At 43.7% G+C, this 23,154-nt stretch overlaps 1 protein-coding gene across 1 annotated transcript in view; it reads right to left on the bottom strand.

The window, feature by feature from the left end:
- The window catches only part of LOC138453097 (small ribosomal subunit protein RACK1-like), a 269,185-nt gene that overhangs the window by 19,616 nt on the left and 226,415 nt on the right, over nt 1-23,154 (bottom strand). Inside the window, exons 6-7 of the mRNA XM_069605613.1 lie at nt 3,111-3,191; nt 2,795-3,007 (exon numbers count right to left, since the gene is read on the bottom strand). Of these exons, the coding sequence (XP_069461714.1) occupies nt 2,795-3,007; nt 3,111-3,191 (294 nt within the window). The remainder of the gene's footprint in view (nt 1-2,794; nt 3,008-3,110; nt 3,192-23,154) is intronic.

Raw genomic sequence — 23,154 nt, 5'->3', positions numbered from 1 at the left:
GAGAAGACACGAGGACACACTAAAACCATATGAGAATACTAAAAGAATGAAGATGTAACTGAAGTGCAAATACAAAGAAATCATATGCATTCAGAAGATAAGTGAGAAGATAATTCGTAGCTGTATATACGCAGAAACACAAGGTAGATGAGACATATAGAAGCTAGCTGCAACATGGGTAAATTGGTCATGATGAAAAGATAGACACCGACTCTGTATAAATAATAAGCAGACAGGCGCTGGAAAACAGCTTTGTGAAAGGAACAAAGAGTCGAAGAGGATAAGCTACATACGCATGACATATTCATCGTTGATTAAGAAAAGTAGTGAACATTTACAAGTGCCAAGTATTCAACAATCAAAGATGCAGAAAGCATACAAAATACGGAGCAACCAAGTCTCCAGAGGCCAAGAGGAGTAATAGCACCCAGTATAATCGAATTAAATAGCACTAAATAAAAGGTCAGAATAGACAAATTCGTGCGCTCTTCACACGTGGTCAAGACCAGAAAATAAGGCCTATTCATTAAGCTCCAGACGAAGATAGCAATGTGCCTTCAACTCCCTTAAAAGGCCAGAGGAAGAGAACAGTCAGCAAAGTGAACTACAAAGAAGAAGCCATGGCTTAGGGCCTAACTGATGAGAGATGGTATGCTAATTGGCCAAATGGACAGTGGTCTGACGATGTTCCCGCACCTGGGTTTCGTTTTGCTTACGTGCTTCTAACGAGCCAAAGGTCCAAGGTTGGGAGGCTAATACTCCCTGTCTTCTTCAAATGTTGGACCAAGTGGCGTACAGGCAAATTGCAGAGCATTTGAAAAACGTTTCTATCTTGAATGATCATCAATCAGGTTATCGGGCAGGATTTGGAACTGAGACGGCTCTCCTGGAACTAAAATCCATGCTTTTAGATCGAATGGATAAAAAGGATGCCTCTCTACTGATGCTGTTGGATCTGTCGGCTGCCTTCGACCTGGTGGACCACTCCATCATGTCCACCAGGTTGGGGTATGTCGCAAACTTTTCACCATCAGCAGCCCAATGGATCACATCCTTTATCTGTAAATCGGGAAAGCAGAATTTATTTTATAAAGAAGCAGAGCTAGGCCTATAGATATAAATTTTGGTGTACCACAGGCCTCATGTACCTCGCCCTGTCTATACAATATTTCTACTTTCCCTTTATTTGCCATAATAGCCCACGAGGGAGTGATGTTCACAAACTACGCTGACGATACTCAGGTTGCCATCCCTCTCTCCGGTAATCATGATCTAGATGAGGCATTGATCAATAAAATGTATGTCTTGATTGAGACCTGGATGGTCCACAATAGGCTTGCATTAAACAAAGAAAAAACAGAACTGCTGGTTGTAGATTCGCCACTCATGATACAGAAATTGGGTCCAGTTTATGAGGGCTTTCCCATAGGAACGATTAAAATAACCCCTACTATGAAGGTTAAAATGCTGGGGGTCATTTTTGACCAGCATCTCGGTATTAAATCTCATGTGGATAGCCCGATATCAACATGTGCATATTATATCAAATTGTTAGCCCACCTAAGACCCTTCATCTCTCAGGCAAATGCAAAGACTATTGCGAGAGCGATTGTAGGAGCTTAAATTTATTACTGCTCCAGTCTTTTCATGGGTATTAATAAATCCATTGTAAAGAAGCTACAGGTAATCCAGAAGAGAGCTGTAAGAGTGATCATGGTCTCACTCGGAGAGAACATGTCTCAACAGCAAGACAAGCTCTTCACTGGTTACCTGTAGAGGCAAGAATTATATTTCGACTACTGGTAAATACTCAGAAATTTAGGCAGAGAAGAATGTCCTCGTATCTACAGGTGCTTTAATCAAACAAAATTCATGGAAGATCATTAAGATCTAGTGATCATGATCTTTTGTTGATCCCCAGGTGTAGGACTGTAAAAGCTACTAAGGGAGCCTTCTGTGTTGCGGATCCTAGGACATGGACTGACCGCCCTCTAGAGTTAAGAGGTATTGAATCAATTGATATCTTCAAAAGAAAGCTGAAGACTCTGCTGTTTGCTTAACGAGAATAGCCCCTCTTGTATCATTATTACATAATGTGTCCTTGTTTGTGGAGCTTTGTATTGCTTCTTTTATTTTCCTGTTGCACCTCAATGCCTACGGGTCCATGTTTCATGCAGTATACATTTTATAAAGTAAAGGAAAGAAGGCCAACTAATCATGAGGGCCTATGTAGCAATGGATCATAAATTGTTGCACAAGCCAATCTGCTGCTGTTATTCTGCTATTAATCTATATTATACGTAGGTAGAGGTAGTTCAAGGCGTGCCTACCAGATAGAGGGCAGCCAATTATGCTACTAACACCTAATCAAAGTATAGATATCCCTAACCAATCCCTCATTTTGATAGGTTTTTACTGTTTGTCACATAGGATGACATCATAGCGGACATACATTGAGGTATAAAGCTTTTGTATCACAAAAATGTATTCGGGAGTGAGTGAGCTGCAATCTGTTTGTTCACCAGGTTTCCCTACTTCATTTGAACTGATAATAAAGTAGTATTTTGTCATATTCTTTTAATCTGTCTGGTTATTTGGGTCTGAGATAGTTTCTTGGTAATTCCATCCGGCACTTGGAATGCTCGAGGTGCTAGTGAACACCATATTTAAAAAATATATAAAAAATGTTCCCCATTTGTACTCAACCTATACATTCTTAGAAGTCTTTTTAAAACCCACTATGACACAGTATGGTATTAAAGTATTTTAATAAATGATTAACAGGGTGCATTACCTTATCAGTTTTATAATTAACAGCGCTTGCTCCGAATGTGCCGCTCCCTCCAGCGATGGCTACATCTTTGTTGCAGAACTTGGCTGCGTAAAGGAACTCCCCCTGTAAAGAATTCCCTGGGAAAGGGATGTCCTTCAGAAGCTCCGATGTTCTGAAATCCCACAGTTGTAAACCGTTGCGCGCAACCCAGGAAGCGGTCAACACCATGTTTTCCTGCAATTTGCAAAGGAGACAGAGGCAGATATTTCAGAAGGTACTTATTACAAAACTCATCAATTTAACACAGATCAAAAATGAAAATTGATTATACTATCACCTTGATATCAATGCCAGGACCGCAGATGTGGGGCCCGTTTATTACTCTTCGCACTTCCTTCGCCATTCGCTTGTCCCAAATCTAAAATAAATAAAAGAAACTAGTATGTTATGAAAGCATGCGTCCAGTACAAACAATGTGGGTTGTCACTAGTATGCGAGAATCTCAAAACCCATATTGCTCAGCCACAAGTATAATAGCAGCACCCGTGCTTCACCAATTCACCCATGGCCATTAATCCATGCATGGGGCACTAAGCGTGCGTGGGCAGGTGCGGATATGATTGATAATTTAAATACATGAAATACTTGTTCCCCTTTTAGTCTTGACTGAAAAGGGACAGTAACATCTGTGGCCAAAATAACCTGCTGAGTGAGGTCTTGGAGGCATGTATTGACACAGCGCGTGGACTTGCTGGTTCCTTCGTGCTGCATCCCTTGCAAAGGGTGCAGCATACCACAAGGATTGGATGAATACAGCACACGCAGGGAGATAGAAGGGATGTAGTGCACTGCACATCTCCACTGCAGCCGGGAGATAGAAGGGATGAAGTGCACTGCACATCTCCACTGCAGCCGGGAGATAGAAGGGATGTAGTGAACTGCGCATCTCCACTGCAGCCGGGAGATAGAAGGGATGAAGTGCACTGCACATCTCCACTGCAGCCAGGAGATAGAAGGGATGTAGTGAACTGCGCATCTCCACTGCAGCCGGGAGATAGAAGGGATGAAGTGCACTGCACATCTACACTGCAGCCGGGAGATAGAAGGGATGTAGTGAACTGCACATCTCCACTGCAGCCGGGAGATAGAAGGGGTGAAGTGAACTGCACATCTCCACTGCAGCCAGGAGATAGAAGGGATGAAGTGCACTGCACATCTCCACTGCATCCAGGAGATAGAAGGGATGTAGTGAACTGCACATCTTCAATGCAGCCGGGAGATAGAAGGGGTGAAGTGAACTGCACATCTCCACTGCAGCCGGGAGATAGAAGGGATGAAGTGCACTGCACATCTCCACTGCAGCCAGGAGATAGAAGGGATGTAGTGAACTGCACATCTCCACTGCAGCCAGGAGATAGAAGGGATGTAGTGAACTGCACATCTTCAATGCAGCCGGGAGATAGAAGGAGTGAAGTGAACTGCACATCTCCTCTGCAGCCGGGAGATAGAAGGGATGTAGTGCACTGCACATCTCCACGGCAGCCGGGAGATAGAAAGGATGGTGTGCACTGCACATCTCCACTGCAGCCGGAGAGAAGTATAGGTGTCCCCTGTCTGCGTAGTGCAGCTCTTGTCAATCCTGCCCTTTTAAGATGGTATCGCCATGGGCATTGCTTACTCTGCTATATTGAGGTGGGCAGATTCTGAGATTTCCCAACAAGCAATGGGGCGCACCCAACTAAACAGAATAGCACAATCAAAACACTTGAATTTCAGGGGGTTTGAGGTTCCTAGCTTGAAAGAACACAGCAGCCCTCCACAGGAAAACAGGCTGCCACCCACCTAAGGGCCTTGGTTTTCTTCAATTTCAAACTCGTACCGGCTTAAGCTAGAAAAAGAACAATACTATTTCTATGTACAGCGAGATAAGGCCCCGTTGCACTACAAAAATAATAACACGTTTTTCTATTTCCAGCATGAGCTTGCGCTACAATTTGTAATGGCTGTGCAAGAAATAGCAAATGGATTTTTTCAATTTCCAGCTCTAACCTTTTTCTCCTTTGAGCAAGGATGTCCACCAGCACTTCAAGTAATATTCTTCTACTTCTCACCAGCAATCAGCTTTGACAAGAGCCTACAGAGCAAAAATGTAAGGATGGAGAAGGGAATTTTCGGATGGTTCACTCCCTTACAAATCTCCATCGGCTGCTAGATTTCAAAGGGGTAAACTGACTATTCACTGGACACTTGTGCCACAGTACTAACAACCGTAGCCATAATCACATCTTTCATGTTCCTATACAGAATTCGGAATGAAGATCTCCAAGCCCCTCCCTCCCATAAAACAGAGTAGTATCATTACATTCACTGATCTATTTGGAGAGAGAACGAGCAATGGCTAGTGGCGTTTCATGAGTGAGCTAAGGGCACACCACAATGTACCACATTGGCAGGGATATGTGCCACAGGCGGCCTAAAATGATGAGGTATGATAAAGTATTGCCACTAACCAACCCCACTAAAAAAAACGTATCCACCTCTCAAACTCTAAACTAAACACAGCCATACATCTACGGCACCACACACCGCACACACTTTACTACACCGCAACAATGAAACAAACCACACATAGCCTCGCACAACAGCACATGACGGCTACCGACTAAAAATTCACACCTATGCTCAGCGAACGGTGTAAACCGAACTGAAGCTGCCAACCGCAAATCACAGCTCTCTTATGCTTTTTTCCTGCTCACTCCTACCAATGTATCACCCACACCTTACAATCTTGCTTTACAGATCCTCCAGAGTGCCAGGGGATCACGCAGGTGGCGATAGTGTCCAGTATACAAATCCTTTAACATAACATAATTCTGCCTCTTGTATGCACTATAGAAACTATCAACAATATATATGTAGCTATTCAGCAGTTATTACACTATGCCGAGTAAGCCTTTTTCTACAGTGCACACTTAAGAAAATCACTTCTAGGTGATGCCAGATTTGGCAGCTAACGGAAGTAATCAGAGCAAAGTAAATTGATTTGCTCATGATCACATACTTTGGCCAAGTGGGTAGGCGGGAATTTGAACCCACGGTTTTTGGTTCTACATTTTGCAATCTAAACAGCATCCTATATCTTAAAACATGCCATCTTTAGATGTGCAACAATATAGAATGCCTCATAATTTTACTGAAAAAAAACTATTCAATAAAGTTACATTTAAATAATTAAATCCCGTAATAAATCTCCCTAAACATATATACATTCTTTATAAAAACATGTTGGGCAAAGGAAGTATCATTCACTCTGAAAGGGCAAAAGAGCATCACCGTGTGTGCGTTTGCAAAATAATTACTAGGCAATCCAGTAAAGTAAGACATTTAAAAATTAAAGTGAGTCGTTCCCCATAACACAATTTCAAATACAAGGAACGGAAATAACTAAGTTTATGCTGAAAATACTGTTGTCTATACATATACTGCAAGCAACTATTTGAGAAATTGACAAACCTGGTGAAACAATACTTCTAAATATGATTTACTGATTAATTAGTGTTGTATGTTCAGCTGTAAGCAGATTTATACGTTATACCCTAACATGCAGGACATTGATGGTAACATAGCTCAGTGGATTGAATACTCACTGCAGAGAGTTATCTGATCTCTAAGTCACAAGTTTGAATCTTGGTATGCCAACGTGGGGTATCACCCTCCAAAGTCAATAAAATAATTACCATTATGGAGAGAAAGCCTTCGGCAAGTTTGAGGGGTACACATGTTAGTACTGTGTCACTAAAAGGCTCACTTTCCATAAACCTCCTTCTACTAGATCCTATTCTTCAAGCACAGCACTACATCAAAAACCATATTCTGGTCTACTGGGTGTTGAACTAGTGTCAGGGGCCTATTCTTGCCAAGAGATAAATATGTTTCCCAACTAGCAATGCAGGCAGTGATAAACCGTGCATTGCTTAGCCACAGAGTAGTAATCGGTATGCAAAGTAATCCCCCAGGAACAACATTTTTATGACACTAAATCTAATATTCTTTACAAACAACTAGCCACTTGTCAGCAGGGCTGGACTGGGAACCAAAAGTGGCCCTGGAGTTTTTTTTCACAGTGGCCCCATATTTCATTGAAGGACCGAACACAGCACATGAGCCCAGCCCTTCTATGAGTGGATGGAGAGTATCCCCCCAAGACAATGTTGAATAACATTTGTCAAAATGTATGCATTTAAAGAATGTTTTAAACATATATGGATAAAAAAAATGCATGTTTTAAATAAGTTTAAAACTTTGGGACTGGCTCTGAAGGGAAAACTCTTCATGAGGGGGCTCACTAGATCAGCATGGAGGTCTAACTTGTCTTGGGTAATGCTTTGCTGTTTTTGGATCAGGGACACAGAAATACCAGTGGCCCTACAATAACCTCACATGCCTCATGGGCACTGCGCTCTGTTTGCATCTCGTGAGCATTGCTAAGTCTTTGCAATGGCGATGGATGCACACTTTTGGCGTTGTGGGTGCTGCACTGTTACTGTGTTGCACGCAAAGGCGTCATAATCTGCCCACTTTCCACGGGCAGGCAATCAGGCCACTATGGCATTGGTGGGGGGCCTTGAACACTTCTGGGGAAGGCTGCACTTGGGCCTGGTGGTATGTCTTTGATGCCCATGGCCACAGCATTATCCGGTACTGCCTGCTGATGCTGTCTCACGTGCACCCTGTTGACTGCTCCTGGGATAGGCCCACCGCTGGCTGGGGAAGGGGGGGGCAGTTCCCACCCACATGCCTGCCCTCTTGAGTTGCTTACGGGGGCATAGCCAGCCTTCCTAAGTCCTAATCTTGGCCAAATCCACACACGCATCTGAAGACTCCTCCTAGAACTTTCCCATACCTGGACTTTGGTCCTCGAGTGCGTTCCTACCACAAAGCGCTTTGCAGCCCTACAAATGGGAAAAGGCGCTATATAAATGACTACTACAGTCCAATATGTAGTCAAATCTATTATGTCCTGGGGGAGTGATGTGGCACTACACTGTACGTCTGTTGGGCTAGGTCTATATATAATGCCTAATTCTGACCGCATACCATTCCTTGAAATAGCAGGATCATTTGAAAGTATTAAAGCTTTCTTTTGAAATAGTTTCATGAAAATGTTGATTTAAAAATATAGAATTCTTTCAAGTAAAATAAACTATAATTATTTACAGAGGGGTAGATGGTCAGCGGGAAAGGTTTATATCAATGTACAGTTCAAAGCTGGTTTGATATGTACAAAGCACAGATATGTGTAGGTCACATTACCTAATGCTGATTTGTTAAAAAAAAAAAATGCCAAAAGTTAATTTATCTATTGACGTAAAGTGGAAAAATCATTATTACAAAATATTTCTGAACTGACCTTTGGGAGTTCTGCGCCAAATATCAAAACTGCCCACAAACCCCTCTCAATGTATTTCAAAATAAAAAATATGCATTTTCTAAGGTTTTTAAACTGCTTCGTTTTTCGGCTCGGAAAGAGCAAGACAGCATAGAGTAAAGAAAGCATTACGGATTATTTTGGGAAGGTTATCATTAATTAGGTCGAAAGGTCCTTTAGAAAACAATGGGGACAAAACAGAAAAGCTGAAATCGTTAGCCACCGGCACTTATAAGGCACAGGGACGTAATTTAGGGGTCGCCAGAGGTTGCAATTGTGACCTCTGAGGTCTCCCTTGCGACCTCTACAAAAATGTTTTCAAAAAAGACAACTTGTTGTTTTTTTTTTTTTTGTAATGCAAGCTCCTGGGCTGTGGCCAGCACCATGGGGCTCTTTACTTCTGGAGTGGCTGGCTTTCTTGTTTAGGCACTGACCCTAAATAAGAAAGAATAGGAATACCAAATAATGTGTCTTTCTGGAATTGTATACAATAATTGCTAGAATGAATCATTAGGTTTATTTCAGGCACACGTCAGGGGGTGAGCCACTGATTTAGTCTTTCTTAAACACCTCAACTCAGCCTTTCATCCTTCTGAGGTCGATAAATGAATACCAACACAGGTTGGGTGAAATTGGGTGTATATTCTTTCTATATAAAGCGCTTAAGCGTAAGTGCTATATAATAACACATCATTATCATTTGGTCATGGACGTCTGCTTGCATTCACAGTAATTTGATAATATGAGCCCATACACACTGATCTTAACAATACTTATGGCGATCCATTCTTGAATGAAATGTACATCACATTATAGTGATATAACCATATTTTTCGTAGTGTCAATGCTATGAGATGCCACTTCCTGTTTTGTCAACGGGTGAAAGGTCGTGTTCCATCGCTTCCCGTGATATCACTTCGGGGTGGGTCAAATTACACCACTTCCTGTGATGTCATCAGGGGGTCAAGGGTCGTATGATGTCACTTCCACTACCCCTGACATTTTGGTGAAATGACGTCCCTAATAAGGCACAAGGGCAGGTAGTACAAGCCCCACATTTTCCTGAACAACTCAACCGCAGTGAAAAGTAATGTAAAACAGTTCTTTCCCCCAGCTACCTTTCAGCCTCAATTTTGGAGTTTCAGTGGAACCCCCAATGTGCAGCAAGGGAAGTCTCTCTGCTTCAGAACACAGATGATTCCCTTGCAGCTCTGCTGTATATATTGTTGCTGTGCCATTCTCACTCCTCGCGACCATCAGTGGTGTGGGTGCGCTGTGATGACTATCTGTGATGAGCTGCGGTGCACTGCTCGCTGCATCATTTTATACATTTTCCCAAGACCTACTTTACAACTTCCCAGCCTTAGAAACGTCTTTGAATATTTAAACAAGTAGTAAATGCATTAAATGTAAACAAAGATTTTAGAAATGCATCGGTGTTCATGCTTTTTTATTCTGGTCTAAATGTGTTTTTTAAATTGCATTGGTTTTAAGCCTTTAACATCAGGTGTGTGGTAAATTGCTCACCCACACTATCTAATGACCACGCCTCGGTGTTGCACCTTTTGAAATTGGTGTGAGCTGAGCCGTCAGTGCTGTCTGATGCCCTTCCTTCCCCCTTCTTGGGCCTATCTTTCGGTTTGATCCCACTAATTGTATTCTTCCTGCTCATTGTTCTCTCTCCAAATTTCTCTTTGCAGCGTGTCCTTCTTCCTGGCATTTCCTTCTTCCTGGCATTTCATCCCACTTCTCGTCCACCTTGCTTTCCCTTCAGCTCGCTCACTGCCCCTCTCTCTGCCGCTCTCCATATGCCTTTCCTAAATGCATGAACCTTTCCTCTCCTGCGGCTCGCTCACTGCTCCTCTATCTGCCGCTCTCCATATGCCTTTCCTAAATGCATGAACCTTTCCTCTCCTGCGGCTCGCTCACTGCCCCTCTCTCTGCCGCTCTCCATATGCCTTTCCTAAATGCATGAACCTTTTCCTCTCCTGCGGCTCGCTCACTGCCCCCCTCTCTGCACTCTCCCTGCCTCTCGTGCACGCCTCCACCGTTCCTCAACTGCATATAGGTGGAAGTGTGTGGGTGGTAGATTGGGTGATAATACTGGGTTTGACCGGGAGGGGTGGGGTAAGGGAAGAGAAGGGATAGATGGGGCAGGGTAGCAGCGAGGCAGAAAAAATTGCGGTGCTGGAATTTTGCTATGTGCTTACATGGCTCCAATTTTTTGTTAAGACGCCAGTCTTTTCAACTGAGTTGCAAAATACTGGTGTCCGCGCCCTGTGTGGCGAGCTGGGCGGCCGGGCCACTGATGGGTTTGTATCCTAGTTTGAGAAGAAGTACAGTGCACTTCAGCTAAAGATGTAAAATGCGTATTCTCTAAAATGCCTAATATTGTGAGACTTTGTATTCAAATATAAGTTTCGATTGGCGGAGTTATATTTTTCTAGCCAAGGTGTCCTCTTCTTGCAGCTTGCTAACCCTGCAGAGCCCAGGCCATTGGCGTTGTTGTAATTGCATTTGGCTGGCAAGGAGGCACTTTCATGCTGGGTCCAGCTTGGGTCAGCCATCCACCTCTATTCACAGCAGGCGCAGAATCTGGGCTCATAACACGAAGCACACAATCCCTCCCCCCAGAGAAAAAATTGCTGCTAGGCCCGGTATCGATTTTGGCACGGCAGCCAACCCCGACCCCCCCATCCCATCCACCCGCCCACTGGCAGAGCAGCACCCCCACGCCCCAAGCAGCAATCTTTCACGATCACTAGTGTGCACGCACCTGGACCTTAGTAATACTGCGGCCGGCGGTAGCTTGCAGCTCACACAGTCATCATTGTACGTGCCAATCGTCACTCAGAGCAGGAGCAGGAAGTCAGTGTGCACCTGCCGCTGTGTGCCTGTGCACAGCCCTGGCCGGCTGCACCTGCGCAATGGGAATCATTAGCACACACCACGCAGTAGCTGGCTGCTCAGAGCAGGGCATGTGCATTTCGTGCCCCTCATACGCAGGCGCGCGATCAGCCCAACCTGGGCCTTTGCAGCGATCGGTAGACAACTGCAACAATTTACAGTGAACCACCCACGCTGGTTGATTGGCCTCGATTGACGTTTTCGTTATGTTTATGTATACTTCCGCGGCGGCGCTAAACAAAGAGGCCCTGTGCCCCGAGGCCCACCGGGGAATGGCCCGGTGTCCCGGTGGGGCAGTCCAGCCCTGCTTGTCAGCCCACATAACTCCTTCATTAAACCCATAATCCACATACATACAGAAACAGAACTGTCCCTCGTAGGCTGAGAGATGTTCTGCCAATATTGGTGTTTTGGCCCATGTCATTTTGCTTTTTTATACTTTAAAATGTATTTTCCTATTAAAAATGGAGGACTGCAACCTGAAACTGAACAGCCAGACGCTCTGCCGAGAGGGTACTTAAACTTTTGCTAAGAGATCCTGTGTAAACAACATACAGCCCTGGCTTTTCAGTCAACAGCACTTTGCATTCTGGAACTTGTAGTTTTGCTTTTCCCAGGGGATAGATCCACACATCTCCACATGTGAAAAGTTAGTGGTACAAAAGAAAATGTGGGGTCTTGGCAGCTTTTTTCCTACCACTACTGTCCAGAATTCATGGACAGGAGGCAGGGCTGGAGGTACTACCCACACACAGCATGGGGCTACTTGAGATTCAGGAGAACTGTTCAAAGTAAAACATTTAAATGTGTGTAGTTATTTACTGTGCATACTGTTCTGCAAATTAACTGCAGGCTGTGATAGGAATCGAGTTTCAACATGCAGTTGGTTCCAGTAAGAGGTGGAATTTAGCATGTGAAAGGGTCACTGAAGATGTCCTTGAAGCATTTCCATTATTGCTGCTTCATTTGAGGCCCTTGACAGAAAAATGCACTTAAAAGAAAACTTAAACATGGGCGCGCCCAAGCTGAGCTACCTCTCCACAAGCTACGTCAGATCGATTGCCTACTTCTCAGCTCCATTGTGAACCACAGATGTTGCAATGCCTGCAGTGCTCAATGCACTTTCTTCCCCAGTCTGCCAAAGACAAAACCAAAAAATGTCCACTTTCCCAAATATAAAATGGGGCCTTGTCTCAGGCACCAAACTCCTTCCAGGATCCCCAGCATATTTCATAACATAACCCCCTCTTTTGCTTTTCACAGAGTACATGTCAGTCCAGAAAAACCAAACACCCATGAGGGTCTGGAAATGAATGATAATTGGTTGGCCAAAGACCAACCGCCTCATTTACAGTGTTAAGAATATATATTCATTGGTTATTACGTAGCTATTAGTTTAACTAAAGTGAAGCCATTTTAACCAGAATCGCCATTTTGTTTCTCTCTCTGCTCTCTCTAACGTTGCCACTTTGCCACATGTAAAACTGCTTTGCTGTAGATATTATTTCGCTTCAATGGTCCAAGGCTAAGAAACATGTTGAAACATTACACTGGAGAACCAGACAGGAATGCCCGATTCCCTCCCTCACATATCCTTGAAGACAGGGAGCAAGGCATTTAATAAGTACACAAATGCCAGCGAGTCTCCTGAAAGAATAGCAATGTACGAAACTAGCATGTAAAGAGTTGAATTATGATCTTCTTTACGGCCCCCCTTTCTGAGCTCAGTGAGGCCCCAGAGAGCGGGCTGACCTCTAGAGCGAGAATCAAAACTAAGAGATAGTGAGGTCTGGTATGTGCCAGTCTCCTACGTGCAGCTTGCCCATGAAAAACAGAAACGCTGTGTTCTCGCAAACAAAGAATGGTGTCTGTAAAATTGAAGATTGAGAACCGTTACTAAATATGGTGCTCTAAGGTGTCATATGTGTCATACTGGTCAATCATCGCCTCTAATTCAAAGGGAAAGGAATTGAGGGCAGCATCAAATGTGTCATACTGTGTCATTGCTGATTGTAAGGTGCTTGATTTGTATATATGTAACTGATGTACGTTTCACTCTCTCTTGCGTCCCCCGAGGTCTGTTAGACACACGTCGCGGGCGTGGGCCCATTTGGCCAACTGGAACTTCTTTGTATTGCAGTAAACCCTAGATTTTGGGAACAGAACCTCGTGTCTGGCATATCTATTTGAGTGTGGTGACTGTGCCTTGTTTCCACATCCGTGGGTCCCTCAGGGGCCCCTTTCAAGATGGCGCCTAAATAGGACCCTCCCCCACTTGTTCCATCGTGTACGTTACAGAATAAGGAAGGCGGTAATAACAGCAAGGACGGGAGCGATCGAGCCGGGATCAAGAGGTGTTCGAGCGCCCCTGCGAAAGCGATGAGAGACACCTTTGCAGATCTGCACACCGCTGATCCCTGATTGACGTCCCTGGCCAGCGAACAAGGAGGCAAGGGTCCCGAAGCGAGGCAGAGCTGAGATACGCAGACAGGAAGTCATTGGTTGCATCGGTATACGGACGAATTGTGTCTTGAAAAGGCAAATTGACTAATCAGGTGAGTCGTGCCCCAATTCGTAAGTGATCTGATATTGGTTGAGAGTTGATTTTGCAAAATCAAACACCCAGAGTAAGTTTGATTAGCCAAGGGTAAGGTTAAAACATGACTTGGGTATTGTCCACCTTAGCAGAATTATTCCGCTGCGGCGAACAATCTTTGGAAACTGGCCAGGAAGCACCACCGGGAGGAACGCCGGCTTATGATATGTACATAAAGTATGGTATGGGAGCGATAACGTTTTGTGAAACTTGGCATAAGCAAACCAGAAAACAGGAAAATCTTCAGTGGCCGAGGGATGGGAGTTTTGAGATGGAACGTATAGATAATCTGGAAAAGGTGTTAAGTAAGAGAGCACGCCCTGGGGCACTTGATATCCTTAGGGACTGGAGGAGGGAAGCAATGCTCCAATTTAGAAGTAGAGAGAAACATGCGCAGGAATAAATCAAAGGCGGAGAAAGCTGAGGAGAAGGAGGAGGAGGAGTGGAGTAATAGCTTGAGAAAGACAAGACGGCGCAATGAATTAAACATAGAAAAAATATAACCACAAAGAGAGCTACACTCAACTCAGGACGAATTAATAAACAGAATCTTAACTGAAACAAAACAGGGCCCGGGGAGTGAAACTAAAAAGACTACGTCAGTAGCTGCCGCTCAACCCCCTCCCGTTGCTCAGCCCCTCCCAACGCCAGCACAGCCACAGGTTGCATCAGGCACTGCACTGCCCACTAGCCAGCCAGCCCCGAGTGTTTCGCAATTACCAAAGCCCCAGCAGACGTATCCCACTCTCACTGCCCCCTCCGCACCTCCCGATCAAGAGGGTGCCACTGTTATGACCGCCCCTCCCATGAGTGGAATTGAGCAGAATGAATGCATGAGAGTAACTCAGAACGCGATTAGTAAGGAGAGAAAGTGTGAGCTGCAAGAACAGGCGGAAATGTATTTAGACGATAATGATGGGGTATCCACGCTAGCGTCCCTATATGACTTCAGAAGGAACAACGAAAGACAGGTATTGTTGGAATGCATGGAGGAATATTTGTCGGGACAATGGAAAAAGTTAATTGGGAAGTTACCACCGCAACGATTGTTGGATTTGAATGTATTAGCCCGTTGTAGAGGGAGAGATGAAGAAATAGAAGAGCATGTGAAGCGATTGTTTGAAATAAAGAATGAATTGGATGAAGAGTATTCTGAAGTACTCACCACACCGGGAAAAAAGAGAAAATATTGAGAGGGGTAGATTGCAGCGATTTTCGTCACCAGCAGCGCAAATTAGTACGGAGATAAAATTATGTATGCGGGATGCACTAAAATGGATTTCAGATCCCAGTATTCCCACAATGTAAATACATGGAATATTTGATGAATACACTTTATCAATGAAAAGGAGAGTGTTACAAACGATGGTTGAATATTTGATAAACAAAGATATACGCGAGGAAAAGGTGAGCCCTCCTAAATTGTTGGCAGTATATAAGAGAGCGATGGAACGGGGAACAGGAGAGACAGCCTTATCCCTCGACCTGGGAATATTGTTGCATATGAGGGAAGAGGGAGGAATAGTGAGTTTGGCTTTCCCCATGAGAGAAGTGCCCCCTACTTTTGTACCGAAGGTAGAGACTCCTGCAGTAGGCAATGCGCAACCTGAGGTGATCCCAGCACATTACACAGCTCAATATGTGCATGTTCCCTTCTCTAGACAGGAAGTGAATAATATAAAACAAACAATCCCTGACATACGGAAAAATCCATCAGGTTTTTATGAAGAAGTGGAGTCTTTATTACAGTCCTCAGCGTTCACTATGGGTGACATAGATCTAATATTCCCCGTAATTTTGCCAGTGGACATATGGAAACAAATAAGAAAGGTAGATGACGAGACTGCCTATGGTGCCACGTGGGCAAATTTAATACTGGAAGATAGGTATAAAGCAGTGGGTGCACAGCCAGGGGCGAATATGTTAGCATTACCGGCACGAATAGTACAGAAGTTAAAAGAATTGGTCCCAGAGAAAAGAATCCAATGGGACAAGATGACGGCGTGTGTTCAAGGTAAAGATGAGTTGTCCACAGATTATTTCAACAGATTCGAAGAAGTATTTACAGATTTCAGTGGACAGGATATGAGTACGGAAGCAGGGAAAAGGTTATTTGTGGATAAATATGTGAGGGGATTAATACTTCCGATTAAAAATTTGATAATGACTTCAGAAGTGCATGGCAAGCAAAAACGCAAGGAGAAGTATTACACATGGCCCAATATTATGAGAACCGGGTAAATACCGAGAGGGAAAGAGAAGCAAAGGATAGAACAAACCTGAAGACACGAGTGTTACTCCAGCAGGTAGCAGGACACAACAGGGGAAGGGGAAATGCACATAGTAGGGGAAATTCAAATATGCATGGAGGGCCTTTGGGATTAAACCAATGTGCATACTGCAGAGAGGAAGGACACTGACGGGCACAATGTTCGCATTTGTAAAATAGAGGCGGATATAGTCAGAGAAGGCCTCACAGAGGCCACATGGGAACAAATGGTCACAACAGAAATCATATGCAGCAGCACCAAAATACTTATGGGAATGGTGCAAAGAAACCAGGCCAGGGTCCGAATCAAACTACTCAAAATCAAAATCAGCAGGGTGTACAAACGGGAATTAGAGGGAGCGGGGGGTAAATTTTTGATAACCAGACAGGTGCATGCTATAATAACAGTGGTGACTACACATCGGATGATGTGTTGTTACCCCAAAAGGACAGCCCAGGACAGGGGTCGGAACCAGTGTCAATTCCCGTGAATCAGAAAGGACCCTACGCAGAGATGAAAATCGGGAATGAAGAGCATAGATTCCTTGTAGACACAGGGGCACAAAAGTGCTCACTAGATCACCACTTGGTTCCAGACATACCTCTGTCAGGGCGACAGAATATTTCAGTAGGGTTCGCAGGTACCCCAGTAATAAACCTGAGTCCAAATCAGTAGCAGTGACAATAGGGCATTTTACTGAACATTGCCCATTTCTTTTAACAGAGCATTGTGGGGAAAATCTTTTAGGATTGAATCTATTGAAAAAACTAAGCGCAGTTATTCATTGTACACCAGATGAGGTATTTTTGACTTATTCTCCCCAGACTTTGCCGACTTCCGATTTTGTGACAGAACCTTTATTAGAGGAATTGAGTAAGGTACCAGCTTGCATTTGGGCCGTGAATGACAATGATGTGGGATGTTTGAAAATAGAGCCAGTGAAAATTACATTAAAAGAAGGAATAACGCTACCACGTATTCCGCAGTATAAAATTTCAGCAGAAGGAGAGAAAGGATTGAAAAGCATTCTTTCTGATTTGGTGAAATTGAGGGTGATTGAAGAAATTACAGGTAGTGTATGTAACAGTCCCATTCTTCCTGTGTACAAGAAAGGGGGGTAATGAGGTATCGTACCGTTTCATAATTGATCTCCGTGCACTGAACAAAGTGGTAGACCCCCAATTCCCGTTAGTGCCAGATGTCACTACGATTTTGACAATGATCCCTGCGTCAGCAGAATACTTCGGTGGTATCGATTTAAAAAACGCTTTCTTCAGTATTCCAGTACACAAAGAAAGCAGGTATTTATTTGCTTTCACTCTAGGAGGACGATCATTCACATTTACACGCATTCCACAAGGTTATACTGAAAGTCCGAGTATATACAGTAGAGCATTGAAAGAACAGCTAAACATGTTAGAATTACCAGCAGACTGTGTGTTGCTACAATACATTGACAATTTACTAATCGCTGCTGACACAGAGGAGGTATGTAAAGAAGATACTGTTCTATTATTGACTCATCTAGCGACGCATGGCCATAAAGCGAGCTTAAAGAAATTCCAGTACTGTCAAAAAGAAGTAGCTTATTTGAGTTACCTACTTTCAAAGGAAGGGAGAAGATTAACGCCAGAGAGGATAAAGAGTATTTCTGGTATGCCTATTCCAACAACACAGAAAGGTGTGAGAGCGATAATAGGGATGGCTTCTTATTGCCGTCAGTGGATTATAAACTTTGCTTTAATTGTGAAACCAATGGTGGAATTAACAAAAAAGGATGCTGTGATACCTTTGCAGTGAAATGAAGAATGTCAGAAAGCATTTGATTCGCTAAAAACCATTTTGAGTTCTGCTCCAGTTTTGGGCACACCAAATTATGAAAAGGCTATTTGTGCATGAGAACGAAGGATGCGCGTTGTCTGTCTTAACACAGGAACAAGGTGGAAGAAAAAGGCTGTGCGGCTATTTTTCTTCTGCGCTGGACCCTGTAGCGCGCGCACTACCACGATGTTTGTGAGCTGTTGCAGCGGTTGCTGCGTCAGTGAAACAAACAGAAGGGATGGTTTTGGGGCACAACTTAATTTTGATGGTGCCACATGCCATAGACGTTCTACTCAATAGAACACAGACGCAACACCTCACCTCTGCTAGATTGACTAGATATGAAATTGTATTGTTCGCGCTCCACATCCAAATTATGAGGTGTAGCGCTTTGAATCCAGCAGATTTAATGCCAATGCATGGGGAAAATAGTGGTGGGGCTGAATTGCCTCCCCATGATTGCCTAATGGTTACTGAGGAAGAAACAAAAAGGAGAATTGATTTGAGTGACACCACTAAAAGAACCAGAAAAGGAACTGTTTTGTGACGGCTCCTGTTTTAAACAACCTGACGGCACATGAACTACCGCATATGCTGTTATGACATTAAAAAGTGTCGTGGAGAGTAAAAGAATTCCTTATAACTCTGCCCAGGGAGCAGAGATAATTGCCTTAACAAGAGCTTGTGAAATTTCAGAGAACGTGAGCGTAAATATCTATACTGATAGCCAGTACGCCTTTGGCGTAGTTCATAATTTTGGCCGATTATGGGCCGAGAGAGGTTTCTTAACATCCCATGGGGCTAGAATTCAACATGGCCCTCTGAAGGTGCGATTACTGTCTGCACTTACGTGTCCAAAAAGAGTGCCTCAATGTTGTCCAGCAGATTCTGCATCTCTGCTGGCCGACATCAAGCGCATACATCTGTGGCGCCCACCATCTTCTGTTGCGCCACAGCCTGCATTGTCACCTGGGCACCCATCATCATCTGCCATTGTGCCCCAGGCTGACTCCAAGCTCGAGACCGGAAGTGCACCCGCACTATTTGTTGATCACACGGTACCAGGAGCAAATCGGTACAACCTGCGGAGTAGAAAGAAGGAGTAATCACATTTTCATCTCTTGGTGAATTTCTTGCCTCTGTTTCCTATTTTCGGATGAAGTGGGAACCGGAGGCCTAGATATCCATGTGTCAGGAACCCGAGTGAACAAGCGGGGTGCACATGGTACAAAGGCAGCCGCTCTGAAACTATAGGGCAATGTGAAAATGCACGAAGGCCTTGCCAAATGAAAAAGCAATGCAGGCAGATAGCAAACTGGCATAAAAGATTTTAGACATTGATTGAACTCTATCAACATCCTGGGAAGCACATGAACAAGAGATATTCACGACGAGCACAGCAGAAGAAGAGGGAAGAGAAGAAATGTCAGAACCAGCAAATGCCCCCTCATGCACAAATGCTGATAGAGAATTAAACATAGTATATAGAAAGGCAGAAAAAGAACATTGTAAAAAGAATTTTATGTTGGGTATAACCATAATAATGTCTATAATGAGTATATTAGCCCCAATATTGACCATATCAGTATTATGGTACCTAGAAGAAACGCACCCTCTTGAAGTACTTTTGCCTATTATGAAGATTTCCACAACGGAAAGCCCAGTCCATGTGATTTCCTATACCTTGTCCCCAATGGAAGAGAGACATAGGGAAGGATATGGGAACAACACATTGCTGTTAATAATGAATATGACACACTCAATCCTAAGAAAAAATAATTGTTGGGTTTGTGCCCACCTGCCGCAGCATGGTGGTCAGGGAATAGGATGGTATGTACAGCCCCTGCCCTTAACTTCTGCATGTTCTGCTTATCCGAGTGCCCTATATTATGGGAAATGGAACGAAAGTGAAACTAGTCAACTAGATAAAACAAATATGAATGAATTCGAGGAAGTGATTATGAAACCGGTGGGTTGCTCCATGTTCCACAAAAGACGATTAATTACACCAGCAATAATGCCACAGGAAAGATTGTCTGTACCTTATAAAACTTCTGGGATCACGTTCCACATGAACCCACAGGGGAATAAGGATGCGGAACCCCCTTCATATACAGTGAATTATAACCCTCATTCTGTCCCATTCTGTATAAAGAAAAAGGGTTCTTTCCAGGTAGGAACATTTACCAGATGCAGGAATATAGCATTCCTTGATAAAGAAGTGGAACCAGAAAAAGCATATCCTTGGTTACCTAGGAACTGTGGAGCCACGTGTTATTTGGGATTTCTGTTTCCTGGGGTGTTTCTTTTAAAAACATCAGACATAACCAAATTGACCAGGTCACGGCCTCGCCGTAATATTGAAGACGGGTTGATTGTAGGGGACATAGCAAAATCATTCATACCATTTTGGGGCCAGGCGATAAACTCTTATAACATAAGACGACTGTCTAGTATATTGGAAGAAACAATAAATGGAATCACTGATATATTATATAATATGACTCTCGAGGAAAAAGAAATTAGATTAATGTCACTGCAAAATAGAATGGCCCTTGATATAATCTTAGTTGATCGAAGCAGCATTTGCAAAATCGTGGGATCAGCGTGTTGCGTATTTGTAAGTGACTCCTCCCCCACGATTTTTGAGGCAATAAGAAAATTGCATGTGTTAAACTCTGATCTCCACCCCCCTGAAGATGGCTGGGAATTGAACATAAGCTCCTGGTTCTGGGAAGTGTTGCGATCCTGGGGATGGAAGCGATTTGCAATCCTAGTAGCAATCCTAGGAATATTCGTGACATGTTGTTGTTGCATACATTGTCTCCCCATAGTATGTACTGAAATCAGCGAAGAGTGTGTACAAATGATGAAACGTAAAAACATTACTAAATCAAACACTCACCATAGTAACAAATCTGAAACCATTAAAGAATTCATGGCAATTGATATTGATAATAATAAGGAGGAGACAACAAGAGTACACGAGTCAGAATTTGGATCAGATTCTGAATCTAATCCAAATACTCGGTCGGAGGATGATGCAATGTATGGATGAGAGGTTTGGCATACGGCCAAGAGGAGGATTTGTCAGTCCAGAAAAACCAAACACCCTTGAGGGTCCGGAAATGAATGATAATTGGTTGGCCGAAGACCAACCACCTCATTTACAGTGTTAAGAAAATATATTCATTGGTTATTACGTAGCTATTAGTTCAACTAGAGTGAAGCCATTTTAAGATGACCAGAATCGCCGTTTTGTTTTCTCTCTCTGCTCTCTCTAACGTTGCCACTTTGCCTCATGTAAAACTGCTTTGCTGTAGATATTATTTCGCTTCAATGGTCCAAGGCTAAGAAACATGTTGAAACATTACACTGGAGAGCCAGACGGAAATGCCCGATTCCCTCCCTCACATATCCTTGAAGACAGGGAGCAAGGCATTTAATAAGTACACAAATGCCAGCGAGTCTCCTGAAAGAATAGCAATGTACGAAACTAGCATTTAAAGAGTTGAATTATGATCTTCTGTATGGCCCCCCTTTCTGAGCCCAGTGAGGCCCCGGAGAGCGGGCTGACCTCTAGAGCGAGAATCGAAACTAAGAGATAGTGAGGTTTGGTATGTGCCAGTCTCCTACGTGCAGCTTGCCCATGAAAAACAGAAATGCTGTGTTCTCGCAAATAAAGAATGGTGTCTGTAAAATTGAAGATTACGAACCGCTACTAAATATGGTGCTCTAAGGTGTCATATTTGTCATACTGGTCAATCATCGCCTCTAATTCAAAGGGAAATGAATTGAGGGCGGCATCAAATGTGTCATTGCTGATTGTAAGGTGCTCGATTTGTATATATGTAACTGATGTACGTTTCACTCTCTCTTGCGTCCCCCGAGGTCTGTTAGACACACATCGCAGGGCGTGGGACCATTTGGCCAACTGGGACTTCTTTGTATTGCAATAAATCGTACAATTTGGGAACAGAACCTCGTGTCTGGCGTATCTATTCGTGTGGTGACTGTGCCTTGTTTCCACATCCGAGGGTCCCTCAGGGGCCCCTTTCATGCACAGATATATTTCTATTATTCACACACACACACACACACGCACACACACACTCCACCCCCCAGCCCCACCACCCACCCCTTCCCCCCTAGGTTATATAATGGCTCTTATACAGCTTCTTTACTCACCAAAAGCATGCATAAATGAATAAATGCAAGGATGAATACATGAATAAAAGAAGTCTAAATAAAATACATCATCATTGACACAGCTGCAAGGCACACCCTCATCTCGCCAGCAGTGCCTAAAAAGCTCACAAACAGGAAGGCAGAGAGATCTTGGCATAAGCGGGATTGGAGGGATGTGTCCGTGAAGCTTTCTAATTTTAAACCATCCGCAAATGCACAATGGCATTTTCCAGAACTTTCTGGATTTCCAAGTCTCTACCTGTTGACAGTTCCCATGGGCCCCCGGCGGGAGTGATCCATGGCAACCCCATGAGGCAACATTTTGTTAAAAAGTGTTAAATGACACTCGATCCTTCTTTTTTACTTTTGTTAGTGCTAATAGCCCATTTATTAGCTTGTTCCTGCCCTCTCCCTCTCTCTTATGGAACCAACTTGCCACTTTCCAGAAGAGAAAATAGGTAGAAATGTGTAATAAAATAATGTCCAGCCAACTGGCTACTCTTAACAATTGAAAAGGTGCAACACCAAGACGGGCTCATTAAATAAGGGGCATGGCTTCCACCTCTACGGGGATGGGGTTGGGATGAAGTTGAAGTGTGCCACATATCCAATTTTAACAGCTTACTTGTAATGCAATTTGAACAGAAACACCCATTTAGTTTATGATTTCCGAGTATGAACACAATAACAGTGAAGATTACCCCTGCATATTGCGCAGGTAGTCTTGAGGAGGCGAGCAATATGTTTCAACTTCTTTACCTTCCACTCTTCAGCAGTTTCAACAAATAACAAAAAGTGTCGTCAACTTTAAATTCTTTTTTTTAACTACATTTCCCATTTTTCCCCATGGTCTCTGTAGTTCTTATTTCCTGTGTCTCTCTGGCATCCAGACCCAGACTCTATGCCCTTCCTCTTCTTTTGATGCTCTGAACGCACCCTGAACCGAGTCTTAACTGGAACTGTCAAGTCTATTGAACAACAAAACTTCGACCTCCCGGTCTTAAACTTCAGGCTCCCTTCCTTGAGCCCCTTTGTCTTGTCACTGTTGCTGTTGCGATCAGCCTTTCCCTGCCACTCGCTCAAGGGGTCTTCTGATCGTATCCTAAGGGACAGATAAGTGACATTATTAAGAGTAGGGCAGGTAGCGCCTATGCTCAGGACGAAATTAAAC

Source organism: Ambystoma mexicanum, chromosome 4p (assembly GCF_040938575.1).
Source record: "Ambystoma mexicanum isolate Mex_15411 chromosome 4p, UKY_AmexF1_1, whole genome shotgun sequence".
NCBI lineage: Eukaryota > Metazoa > Chordata > Amphibia > Caudata > Ambystomatidae > Ambystoma > Ambystoma mexicanum.
This window is presented reverse-complemented; position numbering and strand designations above follow the sequence as displayed.